The sequence below is a fragment of the Colletotrichum navitas genome (assembly GCF_030913465.1).
Source record: "Colletotrichum navitas strain CBS 125086 chromosome Unknown LY79scaffold_98, whole genome shotgun sequence".
In the NCBI taxonomy this organism is placed as follows: Eukaryota; Fungi; Ascomycota; class Sordariomycetes; order Glomerellales; family Glomerellaceae; genus Colletotrichum; species Colletotrichum navitas.
Window position 1 is genome coordinate 16367 of NW_026850644.1, and position 16294 is coordinate 32660.

At 46.0% G+C, this 16294-nt stretch overlaps 4 protein-coding genes across 4 annotated transcripts; 3 read left to right on the plus strand and 1 right to left on the minus strand.

Moving 5' to 3' along the window:
- Positions 1–805: 805 nt before the first annotated feature.
- Positions 806–1987, minus strand: LY79DRAFT_526318 (oxidoreductase family protein; the record flags this gene model as incomplete). Its single annotated transcript, XM_060555827.1, has 2 exons — positions 806–1262; positions 1317–1987. The coding sequence occupies 2 exons, from the start codon at positions 1985–1987 to the stop codon at positions 806–808; spliced, it is 1128 nt and encodes a 375-aa protein (XP_060408773.1).
- A 3009-nt stretch (positions 1988–4996) lies between these two features.
- LY79DRAFT_569119 (2OG-Fe(II) oxygenase) lies at positions 4997–6497 on the plus strand. The gene has a single exon (XM_060559032.1). It carries the CDS (start codon positions 5116–5118, stop codon positions 6244–6246), a length of 1131 nt encoding a protein of 376 aa, XP_060408774.1. The 5' UTR covers positions 4997–5115; the 3' UTR covers positions 6247–6497.
- Positions 6498–9077: 2580 nt separating this feature from the next.
- Positions 9078–10907, plus strand: LY79DRAFT_594104 (uncharacterized protein; the record flags this gene model as incomplete). The annotated part of the gene is made up of 4 exons (XM_060561647.1): positions 9078–9367; positions 9392–9814; positions 10043–10496; positions 10749–10907. 4 exons carry the CDS (start codon positions 9078–9080, stop codon positions 10905–10907), a joined length of 1326 nt encoding a protein of 441 aa, XP_060408775.1.
- Positions 10908–13478: 2571 nt separating this feature from the next.
- LY79DRAFT_583845 (uncharacterized protein) lies at positions 13479–14726 on the plus strand (the record flags this gene model as incomplete). Its single annotated transcript, XM_060560361.1, has 4 exons — positions 13479–13579; positions 13864–14090; positions 14189–14240; positions 14669–14726. 4 exons carry the CDS (start codon positions 13479–13481, stop codon positions 14724–14726), a joined length of 438 nt encoding a protein of 145 aa, XP_060408776.1.
- Between the last annotated feature and the right edge of the window lie 1568 nt (positions 14727–16294).

The following is a 16294-nucleotide window of genomic DNA, read 5'->3' on the forward strand; positions in this document are numbered from 1 at the left end:
TGAGGATATTCGTTATAGTAAAAAGAAAGTCTAAATAGCTTTAATAGCGTTAGAAAAGGTAGAGGCCTGGGCTTATAACCTGTGGGTGATGTAGGTGGCGGCAAGCAACGAGATAATATCTATTGATATTGGTGATGTGTCGCTAGGAAAAAGGGACTGCTGGCTGGCAAGGTGAAGAGGCTGGATATCTGGCTGGCAGCGGCCACGTGACCAGACCAACAGAAGGAGCTGGATGTAACCGAGCAAGTTCGTGTTAAATTCTTTAGCACGTAAAGGACCTGATGAGTCGTTACATAGAGCCTATGAGGTTACGCACAGCTTAAGCCATGCCACGACAGAGGTCTACATGCAAACGTCTTGCGCAGACTTGCCCTGAAGACAAGGTGCACACGATAAAGGAGCAAATGAGCCAAAGCAGCCCTATTCAGCTAGTGTTTCTTCAGTCGCGTCCTACATAGTTCCTTTTTTCCACGCCCGGCAGATAAACGATGTAGGAAAAGAGCCAGTTGGTCAGTATGACTGTGTTATACAGCCAGACAACGTGACTACTCACCCCCTGGCGATTCCAACCCATGTGGGTCACTTTGATTTCACCTAGGCCTTGCCTTGGCCTCACCCTAATATCATCCTGGCCTCACCCTGGCCTCACCCAGGTTCTCGTGGAAGGTAAGCAAAAGCGGCGAGGCTCACCAAGCTCACCCTATTGGCTAGAGGGTGACAACCTGAAGAAGCTCCGAACGCAGATTCCACGGAATGGCAAATGTGGACATCCCTTTATACGTGATCCAGTTCCGTTTGATCCCCACTACGTGCTCGAGTATCTTCCAGCATCCGCTTGAAGGATCATCTTGAACAGCTCGATGTCGTTTCTTGCGTCCGTAGCACTAGTCTTTGGGGTTCTTCCGTTGACCACGCAGTCATAAAACTCCAGAAACTCGTTCGTGTACGGATCTTGATATGTCTTCCTGACCGTCCGCTCCTGAAACCCGTCCTTGCCCACCAACTCCCGGATAGTCATCGTGACAGGCAATCCCTTGACATAAGGGGTGTCGAAGTTGACGCGGACAATCTTGTTGGGAGAGTAGACTTCAATGTGGGCGTCGAACTGAGGAACGTTGCTGAAACCGGATTCGTACGTGACGGGAAAGTCATCGTAATTGAAGAGGACGCTGAAAATTCCCGGGAACGTCAAAACTGCCCCGGCGACGCTCTTGGGCATGCCGATGATTTCTCTCATGGCGGATAGATCGTGAGTCCCGAGTCTACAGTGTTGTCAATAAAGAGTTTCTAGATTCCTCGAGGCATATTTGACGTACCCCCCAAGAAGCCTCAACATCATCCGTGACTCGGAGGCGATGGGTACCCCAAACTCCTTCCCAATGGCTTGCTCCGAGATGTCTTCCTCACGCTTCAGTCGGTCTTGGGTGTCAGTATCACTGTAGTCGCTAAACTTGACAGGAAATGTGCCGGATTGGCCCACGAAGGTTGAGTTGGGTCCAATGATGTCTCGGACCCGGGCGTACTGGATCTTGTCCATACCACCGACTTCCTCTACCGCGTCCGTGAAGGCCGTTGCGAACCGACGCATGGTACCGACCATGACTTTGCCTTTTGACTTCCTCTCTGCCTCAATGAGAAGATCGATATCGCGGAAGCAAACTGACACAGGCTTCTCGATAAGAACATACTTGTCGCTTTTGAGCGCCAATATGCCATGGTCGACATGGTATGCGTCCGCGTTGGCGATTACCACAACGTCGACGTCGGGCGACGAGCACAGCTCTGCCGCGTCTGTGGTTGTCTTTGGCGTCCCCCCTTGAACCTTCCTGGCACAGTGTGCAAGGGATTGGTGGGATATGTCGCATAGATACGTCGTCTGGAAGTGCTCATAGAGGAAGTTGAGGTTGGAGAGGTGGTTGACTTGAGTGATCTCGCCACAGCCAATGATGCCCACTCTCAAAACACGCGTTTTCTGTTGGGAGGCCATGTTTGCGACTAATACAATTGAATATGCCAAATAGAGACTGATCTTTGTTTCAACCCGGCGGAGTATGTTCTCTGACGTCAGATGAACCTGGTATCTTCTGAATGTGTGTTTTCTCGAATCCTAGATAGATCTCAATGCTGCTGCCAAGAAAATATTCAATGGAAATTCAGATATTTCGTCGAGCCAATTGTGGGATTGGGCTCCAGCAATGCCGTCACATCGGGTCGATTTGTTGGGCCTCAAGTGACATGTGCCACGTCAAGATGGATCAGAGGCCACTTTTGCTGAGTTCCCTTCATCCAATGATGTTTCGATGGTCGTTGTAGCACTTCAGCTGGCCGACACTAGCTCCTACCAACCCTCTCTAGCAGTAGCAAATTCGACCGCAATGCTTACGGAGAGATTACTTTGGATTATGTAGCCGAGACTTGGGCTGGGAAGCTATTATCGCTGCTGCTATCTCTGCATCAACCCTTGGCACCCGAGTTCCGACGGTCACCGCGTTTTCCCCATGGGGTCGGAACGGGAATTCATGCACAGTGCCACGGAAACAACCGAGTTAGTTGCACTCTGGGCAGTGACAGGAGCTCTTACTGTTATTTATTTAGCCAAACTTTGTCAAAGCAGATAAATCTCAGGGCTCTCCCCCTTTTACGTCGTCCTCGTAGTCATTGCTCTGGCCTTCCAACGGGCATAAATCGTGGTTGCGTCATGCGGTCAACTTGATACAGATTCCGCCCAATCGCGATCGAATCCATATCATGGAAGTATTTCATGGTCTTCTGCTGCATTAATGGCGTGTCATTTGGCCTGATATGGTGTCTATTTCCGAGGCCAAAGGACGTACGCTCGACGACATTCGCGAAATACTCGAGTGCAAGACTGATGCGCCTCTACTCCGCGGAGTGGGGCCTAACGGAGGGCCGAAGTCACGTACGGCATTTCACCCAATGCCTTTACCACCCATGGCCGGCTAGCAATTTATACTGCTTCTCTCTTTTTCACGCAATAGTTGAATCGATATATCGACTGCTTTGTCGTACCCGATCCCATCAAGCTTTCCCATCGAACCAATGGCATTCTCAATTACGATGTGCCATTGAAAAGACATTGTCACATCATAATGCCGTACTCGTAGTCCAAATAACAGCGCAGGTTATGACTGTCATTAATGTGGTAATCCTCCATGCAATCTTTTGGAACGCCATGGCAATAGACTGTTTATGCCTAACTCATCGATCATTCCCGGTACCTGTTCCGGAAGATATCGCAATTTGCTTACCTCGCTTTCAAAACCTTCCTCATGGCTCAGATTCAGGTTACCGATCGTCTAGAGGAAATTTCCCATCGCCATAAGGCAATAGAATTCCGTGACTCGGATCCCCTCGGCCCAAGGCATGATCCCGCTCTCCATACGTCCGGCGGCAACGTCTGATTTCACAGTATCCATCTCGGAGTAAAAGTTCGCGTCCGGGCCTGTCGAATTTGAACTTCGAAGACTTCAGCTATGGTGCCGGCGATTCTATCCATCTATCTTTGGAGGTAGTGGTGCATTGCACTGTAAAAAGAGCTAGGAACTGAAGCTTTAGCACCTTCAACGACGACGTAACCGTTGCTTCGTTCAATCCTATAAACTCTGTGGCGAACTTTACCTAAGCTAAAGGAATCACGATACACTGATTTCTACTTGGGTAGAGAAGAAGAACTGAAGTGGTGATTCTTACATTATTTGATAGCGTTTGCGTTTGCGTGGCAGCAATGTTGGGCTTATGGGCCCTTTTGCCCAACTAAAGGGCCAGGGCCAAGATCGTAAGAGATATACTGTAGACGCTGATGTCAAAAGGCTTCCGGTATCATTATCAGTCTTAAAGTTCTTTAACAAGGCGGAATTCAGAACTCAGGGAGATGATTTCCATGTTCATGGCGAAATCGCAGACGGTTCAGTGGATGTCTTCAACCAGTTTTACTGAGTGTACGACCTTCACGAGAGACCGCATGGTAGGAAAGAAGCGCGTCTACATGGTTTTCGTTACGGAGACACTATTCTTTCATGCAGCATCAAGCACTTCCCGGGCTCCTTCACGGCGATGATGAGGGGGTTTCGCAAAATACGTGCTTGCCAGCATGCATGGCGTGGAGGCAGTCCTTCTTGTGAAATTAATCAGTGGATTCTCCTGTGACTGGAGAATGTTGATCTTGCAAGCTGTAAGCACGTGAAACTCTCGGAACAGTTACCTGTTACCGACATCGCCTGCTCTCTGGTTCTGTACCATTGATTGAAGTCACGCCTCTACAGGAGAGACAACGGTAGAATCAGAGCCCAGAGAAAAATTGCCAAAGATCAATGGTCGATAGACGATAGTCCATCTGCGACTTCCTGCGACGATCGAAGGCCAGCAAGTATTAACATGTGACAGAATAGGGTCTTCGGTATGTGGAGACATTTTCAGTAAGTTTTCACAAGGCCTTAGGAATAATGATTGAAGTGCTGAGGGGTCATAATGACTCGGGGTTGTTAGGATTGGCTGCGACTGCGAGGCTCTAGTATGAGTTGGGGGATGTTTCTTTCTGAATTGAGCTGGGACAGTTTCATTTGAATGCTTATAAGTAATAACCAGGAGCCAATGCTTAAGAATCCTATATTTCTATCAAGCCCATAACGAGCATCCCATCGGAATCCCAATAGCCATGGGTCAGGTCCGAGACATATTCCTTCAGGTTGAATCTGACTCGCTCATTTTCATGCTATTCGACAATCGAGAGTCCATCTGGTATTTTCAAACTGAAACTATCACGGCTTAATAGAGCATGGTCTGACTCACATTGACGAGCAGCATCTGGCTTGTGGTTGCATACCAGGTCAGTAGCCAACTGATAAGCGGCCAACGCCGATGCGGTGCTGTGGGCTCCGCCCCCACCTCCCCCCCCCCCCCCCCGCCTTTGTGCGGGGTGCAACTTATCGTCTTGGATCAATCGCCCCGCATTCTTAATACCCATGGTCAATCGTCGGAAATTGGTCTCTTTGCAATGAGGATTTAAACTCTTTCCGAGGCCACCCTTTTTTCTCGCATGAGTCAAGTCGGCTCAATCATATTTACACCTCACATAAACTTTCAAGCCAGCTGATCATGGGTACCTCAACCGTTGTTACAGGGCCGGAAACTACCTTACTCCGCTTGGCATCGGGGAATGGACCGGTCACACGCCGGGTCTTGTGCACTCCGCTCCGCGACGCACTTTCTACTGAGATTCCGATCATTGATATCTCGCTCGCATTCCGTACGGACCTTGCCGACCGTATTTCTGTTGCGCAGCAGGTTCGCAACGCCTCGACAACCTGCGGTTTTTTCTACCTGACCAACCATGGTATCGACCCGTGCATCATCGACTCAGCATTTACAGCATGCTTAGACTACTTTCGCCAGGATAAGAATGCAAAGATGCGTTCGTGGGTGGGAAAGAGTCGTTACTTTAACGGCTACAAACCACCTGGATCCCAGCGCATAAACAAATCAGAAAGCGTTGACGTCCGCGAGTCGTTCGGCTGGTCTTACGATCCCCGCTATGACCCTGACGTGAAGGATGTGCGGGCCATTCCTGACGAGGCCAGGCAATTCCTGCGAATGGAGGACTTTCACTGGGATGGGACTTCCAGCACGCCATTTTTCAAGAAAGCCGTCATTCGGTACTGGCAATCCTGTATGAAGCTTGCACGCGTGTTGGTTCGCACTTTTGCGCTGTCTCTCGAGCTGCCAGAGGATTATTTCGATGCAAAGTTTGCGTATCCTGACGCAGCCCTGGCGCTGAACTATTACCCACCTTTGCCCCAAGCTTCGGACAATGTCGACTCAGCTGGAAACCGTCAGGTCTCCATAGGTTCGCACACAGACTTCCAGCTCTTCACCATACTGTGGCAAGATGCTGTTGGGGGGTTACAGGTGCTGAATCGCGAGGGCCAATGGATCAGGGCTGCGCCGATACCAGGGACACTTGTCGTCAACATTGCCGATTACATGCAGCGGATAACCAACGACCTGTACGTCAGTACTGTTCATCGAGCCCAAAACTTGAGTGGCAGCGAACGCATCAGTATGCCCTTCTTCTTTGGGTTCGGGTTACATGAAAGCTGTGGAGTTATTGACACTTGTGTAAAACATGGAGATGTGCCCAAATACAGCGAGATTGGCTGCCAGCAGTGGGTGCAAAGAAGAGCGCAAGCAATGCATAAGGTAGAATCTGATGATGAAAATGAGGAATAATCTGCATTTCTCTACTCTGTCACTCTGAATGCGCACAGCAGGGGATTTGAAGTTCTGCTGGCTAGTTCACACGACACAGCTAGCCCAAATGCTCTCGTCTATGACAACGTAGGGTCCGAAAATGAAGTTTTTCAACACTCTGAAAGATATAACATTCAGCGAGTAGAATCACAGCCCGTTTCAGTCGAGATTCAAGATCTTTAGGATGGCCCATGTAGAAATATGCATACATTCACCGTAGCTAAACGAGGTTTAAGAAATTTCTACCATATAGGACTCTGTTTGAAAAAGGTTTCCAATGCCTTTTCAACTAGTGTATTACAACGACGCAAGTAAGAATATGTTTCATCGTCTAATATTAGCAAGTTTTGATGAAGTGATTGAAACATTATGTTGAAGTCCCAAGGTATATAGCAGTCACCAAAGTACAAACAAGAAGGGGGTGCCTCCACTTTTATGTTGTACTTTGTCACATTATAGACATTGATTGTCATTGGTACAGTGGAGTAAGAGCGCCATTAAGTATTATGCAATCGAATTACAGTAACTAGTTTTGTTATAAGCGACGCTGAGGATTTCCGGTGGCGACTGTGCAATTCGGCAGCCTAGTTAAGGAATCCGGCTTGCTGGCCAACTAGTGCTGGTTATTTGTGAACCCAGCGTGAGTTTGTTACGTTAGGGTATCTTATTCAACGCCTATAGCCAATACGATATATGGATCTTTTGACGGCATCTGTCTTTTTGTGTCTTTCGTAGGTAGGTTAGGGTCCAGGTTGCTGGGTGTAACACATCCACACTCCGGAGCCTACACATTCTAGCTGCTCAAACAGTGCGGAGATATGTTTCAGTATCTTTAACAATTGGAAAATGGAAATGTAAACTTCGACTTTCATGTGAATGCTATATAGTGGTGCTCTTTGAGGATTTCTTTGACACAAGGCATCGCATATAATAATAGACGCATCGCTATTGATATAAGATTTGGCCATTCTCACGTCTACAATTGTGAGACATGGTACGGAGAAGCCAGATCTCAACGTTTTGCGTCTCCATTATTGTACTGCGGTCGAAAACTGCCAGACATAGAAAATTCGAGAACTTGATCTTCAGCAATCTGATTACGTCTGTAGCAGTTTTTGGTCTTCCGCGATGGTAAAAGCGTCTTAGACGGAACCACTCCTTGGATATGTCATCAATAAGTATCAACAAACCAGAATTATTGCAACTCTGCTCTTCCAGCCTGCTTCGTGATAGTGAAAGCCGGTGTATGGTTCAGAATAGATAACTCAGAAGTGATTGTTATGGTTTCAACAGCATTTGTTATCTCTATAGAGCACCCTACGGCATATATCCCTCTATTAATTACTGAAAAGCCTCCAGAAAAATTTCGAATCCCATTAGCATCCTTATTGTACTTCAAACAATACACGTTGTGTGTGGGTGGTGTTTGATGCTAAGTAACATCACGCCGGGTTGCCTTTTGACTGAGGGACGGTGCATATAACATCTGGACCAGCATTGCAGTATGAATCAGCCGCTATAGGCTTTTCACAAAACTTTCCAGAAACAGGTCAAGCATGATTTCCGGCGAGGGAATACGATTACAAGTCAAGATCTTGGCCTGCACAGCTACTCCGGATACACAGTGAGTGATACATACGCCATTAGTACTAAGCCGCTTTCCGTCGACGCCCGGCTTGAATCATTTAAGAAATTAGCCTCTGGTTGTTTCAAAACAACTTTCATCCTACCGTTATAGTCTGGGATAACTAAGAAACCAGTTACATTTCTCTTTCGTTTCCGCAAAGCATCCTGTCTTTTCAGATATGTTCTTGAACTGAATAAACCGAAATGAGCGATAGATCAAGTAAATTGATCTAGAAATGTGTCATTGAATTTCAAAGCTATCCTAGATGTCATTTCTTTTACAACGACTACTTTTGTGACGTGTTAGAAAGAGAAGGGTTTTATCTGCTCAATGCCAACGACAGCCAATATATGTTTTACAAGGATATGTTTGAGTAAAAACTCTACTAATGCACATTTCAACTGATAAATCTGTAGTGAACCTGGACAGTGTATGGTTGGACGACTTACGGGATGCCTCGACTCCGGGTGTTGGACTCAACAATGAGCTGACATTTTCTCACCAAACATGAAACCCGCGAATTGATAGAGATATAGACAAGCTACTCAGGTTCAAATGCGTACGGAGAGTTTATGCCCTCGGTATCCTGCAGCGTGCTAGTCAGGTTGAAATCCTTTTGGACTAGTCATGTCAGCCACATGCCAATATTCCAGGGCGGTAGATGCGCATGGCTGTTTGGTCATTCTCCGCCGAAAAGAAAAGGTCAAGGCGTAAATGTTTCCATAGCAATTGCTTTCTGGGGCCCCCTTGTGTTGATTATCCCCACGTACCACTATGAAACCGTTGCTGACGGCAAACCACGAGTTTCTCGGATCTAAGTTCAAGGGCGCAATGCACAGCTTTGAATTCACTAGGACGCAAACAACGTTGAAATTGCGAGCACAGGGAGGCATGCTCATTGGTGTGGCTCCAAAAAGGTTTGGCATGAAACAACCTGGAGGCTCGCTATGGAATTTGAACTCCCAATTTGACAGCTGGCGACAAACATGATGCTGCAAGACATGAGTCGAGATAGCATTAAGCTTTTGAGAATTGTCGGCGTCGAAACTTTTATCAGGCCCTCAGGGGGGTCAGAGAGGGATATTTCTCTTCATCTAGTGGAACTGATATAGTCTCTTCTCATCTCACGATGGCAAAAGTCTAGCTAGTGTGATCGCTTTTTTTGAAGAGGCATCTTACTATCATGTCAGCCGCGGCTCAACGCGGGAGTCTGGCGCCTCTACCAGACTATCATCGTCGCGGTCTCATAATATTAACCTCATTTTCTTTCCTCTCTGCAGCAACTACCTCTCTCCTATGGCTCTTCATTACATACAAATTTTTGTCATACAGAAGACTAAAATGGGCCCACACGAGACGAGAAAAAGAACTGAGAGGGAACTATTCCACGATTGGCCTACCCGACCTTACTCTTGGGATAGATGCTCCATGTGCAGGGGGCACCGGATTTTCCCGCCTCACAGAGCTTGATAGGTTGGCTAATTCGCCAGAGCGCAGCAATGAGGCCCAGAGTAAAAGACCGGAGGAACAAGAAGAGAAGAGGGAAGAAGTAGAGGTTCGCAGTCCATTCCCAATCCTCGTCTACAATCTTCTCTTGGCAGATATGATGGAAGCTGTTGCCTATGCTCTCAGTATTTACTGGGTAGCGAGCGATGGTATAATCGCACCTTCTCCTGTTTGCTGGGCCCAGGGATGGCTGGGCTCGACAAGTAACCTAGCCGCTAGTCTATTCCTTTCAGCAATATCTGTGAACACTTTCCTGACCGTGGGCTTGGGATACAAGCTACAGCCATGGACTGTGTATGCCACCGTTATTGCTCTCTGGGTATTCGATTTTGGCATCAATGGTGCTGGAGTGATAACCTCTGTGCTTCACCCGGCGACCCCTAATGAGTCTTTCTTCATGAGGGCTAATGTCTGGTAAGCCTTCTTCTATGTGGTGTGGATCAATGGAATTATTAAACTAATCTCAATCCAATCCAGGTGCTGGATTTCAACAGCCTACGATTCCTGGCGCTTGTGGGCTCATTACTTCTGGATCATGGTCTCGATTGCCATAACGATCTCTCTTTATTCTTTTGTCTTCTTTACACTGTGGCGTCAAAAGCGAAATTGTCGTCATCTACCGGACAGAAGACAGATAAATAGCGGAGATTTCAGTAGTCGACAATCGGATTCCCGACGGCTGACCGGATATCACCCTGCATTTCTCGTCTATCCGTTTATATATATCGGGTGCAGTGTACCTCTCGTGGTTGGTCGTGTTACGTCTCTTCTAGGCATTGATCTTGGTATTTACTATTTCGCCTTTGCGGGATCAATTCTGGCCGCCAATGGTCTTTTCAACTCTATCTTGTGGATATCAACAATACTCTTCAGCGCTCCACAAGACGTCTGCGACACAGGATTGGACAGATTCGCTTTCGTAAGAACACCTATACGAGATTTTGGTCACACAGTGGTTATCAGTGGACCTTCCAGCACAAGAGTTCCTCTAGCGCAAATCTCCCCAACGGATAACAAGAAGGATTGGTGGTGGTGGAGGCATGGGGGTATGAGGGGTTGGGGAAGGTCTTATGCGAGTACGCATGACATGCGTATAGTACACGCGGTCGAAATGCATGGTCCGCAGCCGTCAAGGCCTGTTGAGGGACCTTTCATTCAGATGGAAGTTGTAACGGCGGTTACGAGCGAGCAGATAGAGCCTAGTATAGCGACCGAGGGTAAGAAATGAGATGGCATTGGCATTGCACTCTATGTGAAGAGTCATAGGGAGCTCCGCCAAGCATTGAGTTTGGAAGTGGAAACCAGAAAGTGTCCTTTAGACTAGCAAACATAATGATGTGACCTCAAGGTAATTACAGTAAAGCTTACCAGTATCTTCATCCCATCCCTTGAATGGTATCCTGTAATGCGCACAAGAATTATTCTGCAGATGAGTGGTTTACCCTCTCACGAAGGCGGCATTTGCAATGGTCGGAAGACTGGTGTCAGATATATAGACAACCACTAACTTTGTGGAGATTTCAGAGGGAAAGTGAGTAACTCAATGTGTTGGCATCACATGTGGATATCCTTTCGGATGGGCGATAATTTATCGTATACTCAGTGAAGTAGCGATAGTGATAATGATGAAGAGAAAAGAGCAACTATCGCCATTGCCAGCGCCGTTGGTATATGGGTATACGACTTGGGGAGGTCACGTGGTGACCTTCGGGCTGGCCCATTTCTCCGGTGGATGACTGGCATCCCGACACAAGGGTCTTTAGTTATGTCTTCAAAGTTGACTAACCCCCTCTCACTGATGTGGGATTCACATTCCATTAAGCAAGGTTCTTGGCTCACTATTGTTCTTGTTTGATTTATTTATTTAGAACTCCAGTACTCATCCTAATCCTCCTTTAGTCATCTGGCCATCCCTTACTACCCGTATCAAAAATAACATCCATTGCACGAGAGATGAATGGCACAGCCATCCTAGCTTCAGGTCCCCCACAAATAGCCAGGTATTGCAAACAGTATTAATAAACCATGTCTACGGCCCATGCCGTAAATCTTACCCCCAAAGTAGGTAATAAGCGTCGCCGGGCTTCCGGCATGTACGGGAGAAGGCGTGCTGTTGCGGCATGCGGGCCATGCCAGGTCCGTAAGACAAAATGAGACAACGTCTAGCCGACATGAGTACTTTGCCAGCGGTCCAATGGAGGCCACTTACTTGCCCTGACACTTCGAATGAGCATTTGACGTATGGATCTTCTCGAACTTTCTTTTTCACACATTTTCGGGTTTCGAATCTTACCTTCGTTGGACCAGAACTTTGACCCCGCAAGCTTAGCGGTTTTAGATCGCATCAACTATGCCGTCTCGCTTTTGGAAATCCGATCACGGATATTACTTATCAACTCGATAATAGTATTGGTGTAACCATCATTGTTTCTCACATCCACCAGTGAGCCGCAAACGTGAATGAGCGCTGCTGAAAACTAAAATTTAGACCATGTCACAAATGGTTTACCTGAGGGCGGCAATATAATACATCTTGGCATTCCAAAACCAGAATTTGCTAGTCCTAATTCTGAGGCAAAATTCATAGGGCCAATCTTTGAAGATATTGCTCCTAACATTGAACCGTCTCTTCTCGAGTCCAGGGGAATAACTCTAATGTTGCGAAAAGGTTTCTCAGCATACGTTCTTTTTTCAGAATTCAATACTGGATGTTAAGGACCTCAGGTGTTATGCCAGAGATACAGCTCAATGTAGGTCGCGATGAGACGGACCCTCATGTCGTGTGGCGACTTGAAAGTCGGCAGGGGTTCAATCTCTTGATGTTGCCTGTGCACCGACTTGCTTTGAAGGCCCCTATTCATCCGAGCTCAGATACAATGGTACACCGGAATCAATCCCGGCTCCCGCTTCAGGTTCCACTGATCCGGACACAGCCCATGCTTATGATCTCGCAGCAAAGAAACAGATATGACTAGTAAGACATGCGTAGTACGGGTGCAATGTCTATTTATCTTGGTGGTGTTCGAATGTATATCCCTCAACTGCTTTAGGCCCAATTCTACTTCAACCAGGATTGTGTGCAATCCAAAAGTCTGCTGTGACGCTAAGTCAACCCACCCACTTTTCGGCACCCCCCGCATTTCGGCAACCCCCACTTACACCAAAATACACCAAAATACACCAAAACTACCCCCTTTTTATAATAGCTATAACTAAGCAACTATAGCATATATAATTCTAGGAAAATTAATTTATATAGATAATTACTTAATAAGTCTATATTAAGCTTTTATACTTTACTTTAGTAACTATAGCTTAAAGTAGACTAGTTTTTATAAGAAAGTACTAAAATACTAGTAAAATATATTTAACTATAACTTAATAAATATATATACTATAAACTTAAAACTTTATATATAGTATTATTATACTATATAGTTTATAGTAATAATATTTATATAGTATATATATACTTATATAAGCTTAAATAATAAACTTAAAAATTTCCTTATAAAAAGTTTCTTAGTAAAGTATATAATTATAGTTTATTTTATATTAACCTTATAAATATTAAAGATTTAAGAATAATAATACTATAAATAGACTTAAATAGTATTATATAAAGTTTTAAGCTTTTTTATTTAATAACTAAGAAGTTATATTACTTTTTTAAGTATTAAGAAATACTAGTAAAATATACTATAACCTTAACACTTTTACTACTTTAACTTTAAGTAGCTAGTACTTTACTTATACTAAGTAAAAAGACTTTATAAGCTATATATAGGTCTTTTAAGTAATTATATATAGATATAAATTTTTCTATAATTATTAAGGCTAAGGTTATTAAGTTAGCGCTATAGTGAAAAAGAGCAGTTTTGGTGTAAATGGGTGCCGAAATGTGGGGGGTGCCGAAATGTGGATGCTTTGACTTATAGCCAACGAAACCCGCGTATGACTGCACAAAACACGTTTCCAGCCAAGGCTCTACTGGTCCTATATGAAGCTTCAGTGGTGACTTTCATGACAAAATATAAGTTCGGTTTGAATAGGAGTTAGAGCATATCCATGTATAATAATGAACCACAATGCAAGATTCCATGGCATTCGAGTGGCATCAACTGTTTGGGCTACCACGACTTCTTCGCCTCCTTCCGAGATTGCTTCCCCAGCTGCTAAGTCAGCGGAAGGAATAGTCTGTAGGATGATGTTCAGCCAAAGGAATACGATAGTTAATTTTACTACATGGTAAAGATTTTGTTGCGGAGAATGATTAATCGCGTGGTATCTTTCTTTAGCCACGATGGCAGTAAACATGGATTCGAGACGTAGCAAGAGTGGTAAAGTTTTGCTCACAATTCGACAAAAGGTCTCGAAATAAATCCAGCTCCGGGCTGGAATCTTCATGCTTGGATCATAACGTGTGCTGATTTTTTCTAAGATTCTTGCACATTTCTTCGCAGATTGGTTGGGAGAATCAAGAGATGTCAAGAGCTGTCTAACGATAAGCCCGTCCACTTTGTCCAGAATCGTGCCATTCTCTACGTCATAAGTCTAGCGGGGAGATGCCTCAAACTGTCGGTTGAGCTGCTGCTGGACGCTAACCCGCACCATCGCCATCACGGAACGTGGTTTACAGCCAGAGCGGCAACGACCCGTGCTTTACTGGTCTTGGCCGCAGTCAGAAGCGGTAAGTTCCTTCGACTGCCTGAGCGATGGAAACAAGCAGCCGGAGCGGCCACATGGGCTTTGCAGCGGGGGTATGGCGAAGCTCCGGATCCTGCGTAGGGCTGCGTCCGTGCTTGAAGGTCCTCATCGGTCAAGTCATCGGGGCCGGGGGGTAAAAGAGTCCGAAAGGGGTACTCGGCGTTGTCGTGCGCCACATGTCAATTGAGTTATTTCTATAAATGTATTCTATGCTTGACCCCGAAAGTGGCTTTAGTGTTCCACATGGTGGGCTTTTCTTGCTAAACTTGAGAAACGGCCGCCAGGTGCTCTGACACTTCAACGTCTTACTGTAATCAGTTGACATGTTGACTACGTGTTGAAACCGCAAAACAAACCTGCATACAAGTATTCTGGCTTGTATATTGTCATGCAAGTGCAAACAAGTAGTGCAACAACAAAGATTGTCTTACACATGATTGTTATGAATCCTTCTCTTCAGCACCGCACACATTCGTTAGCATGCATGTACGTCTAAGCGTCTTCATTTTGCAGACAACCTAGTGTGATCAGATATGTAGCATTGCATAATTATTATCAAAGCCGAACGCTTCGCTGTTCAGGTGGTCAAAAGCACATAGCGGAAGTAATGTGCGCCTGAAAAGCGACAAAATCGCAATAAGAATATAAGAAAGAAACAGAAGATCCATGTCGATTGATGTTCTTTCACCAAACCGTACATGAAGTCACTTCTTTGGGCCCCTAACATAAGCAAGTAATGCAAGTCCTGTGTCGACTCTCCAACTTTTTGTGTCTCAGTCGGCAGGCCGCATGCCACTCCCTCCCCCTTCCTCTGAGACACCCTCTGATGAGCCCCTACCATCCACTATCCGGCCTAGGGGGCCACGTTCTATTGACGCTTGCCGGCGTCATCCATGCAAGCCTCTTTTTCAACTTGGATCTCTCCGGGCTTCCTCACCTTGTTCCGGTTGTATCCCGCATTCGCGCATCCATTAAACTTCTTGCTTGGCCCAGGCCGAACACCTGCCTGTCAACCTAGCTTCGTTTCGGCTGCCTCCGGTCGGACGTCTGTTCGCGGGAAACGCTCGGTCAGCCAATCGGCCTATTTCGGCAGCTACCGACACGATGATGAGTGCAAGTTGAATGCAACATGCCTCGTCTGCAGTTGCATCTGCGATCCAGGGGAAGGTTGCTATCATTATTTCCAAGTAGACGGTTCAAAGAATCTTCAACCTCTGCAATAGCTGAACTCTCATCTGCCAGGCTTTCTAACAGAGTCTTTAGCAGCTTGCTTTTTGTCTCTCTTGTTTGGGTGGTACTTGATAGGCTTTTGTCCGGTTTTCAGACATTGATACCAGTGTTTTTGGAGTAGAATGCAAATAACAATTTTGACAATCCGGAATCAAAAACATATCGGATAATCTTCTATTACCGAAAATACACTCATATATCCGACTGAAGGCACTAAAAATACAATTTCCATTTAAATTTAAAAAAATAAAAATTAGAAAAGGCGTAAACATGAACGGAGTAGGTCTGTCGGTGTACACGTCGTCGAGTGACCGAGCGCTTCTAAGTACCTGGGATGATATGGATAAAGCTCAGCCACGCCAAAAGAGAAAAAGGTGGGATGAAGCTATTGTCACGCCGCCCTCTCGGGGTCCTTGTTCCAGTCGGCCTCCTTTACCCGGACATATTCTCATACAATCAACCACACTGACCTCTTTCAAGCTACTTCTCCCTCAAAAGGGTTTTCTACAGCTTCCCCCCTCCCTCTACCCCAACTTTTACTTTCCTTCTTCGCCGTTGATCGTGCATCTTTCTCTACAGCTACGACTTCATCCACCACTGAAAAAACACAGTGTATCCTATCTCGACATAGGTCAAATACCTGTCTGGCCCAGCACACAGCATATCCTTAGGGACAGTTCACCAACCACTTCCGGCTGGTGCACCCGTCATGTCATCATACACATCGTCAAGATCTACGAGGTCTTCGAGATGCAGCTGTGATGATTGCGTGGATTACAGGTATGAAAGGACCTGTCACGTAGACGGATGCTCCAGAAAACATGCCTTTGTACGCATCGACCCTACCAGACCCGACATCAGAATCTATTCGGACTTTTGCGTCGATCGTTAGTTATTCCTCTCGGATCTAGGTATCCATGAAGCTGACGGTGACTATCTAGACACCTGCAAGTACTG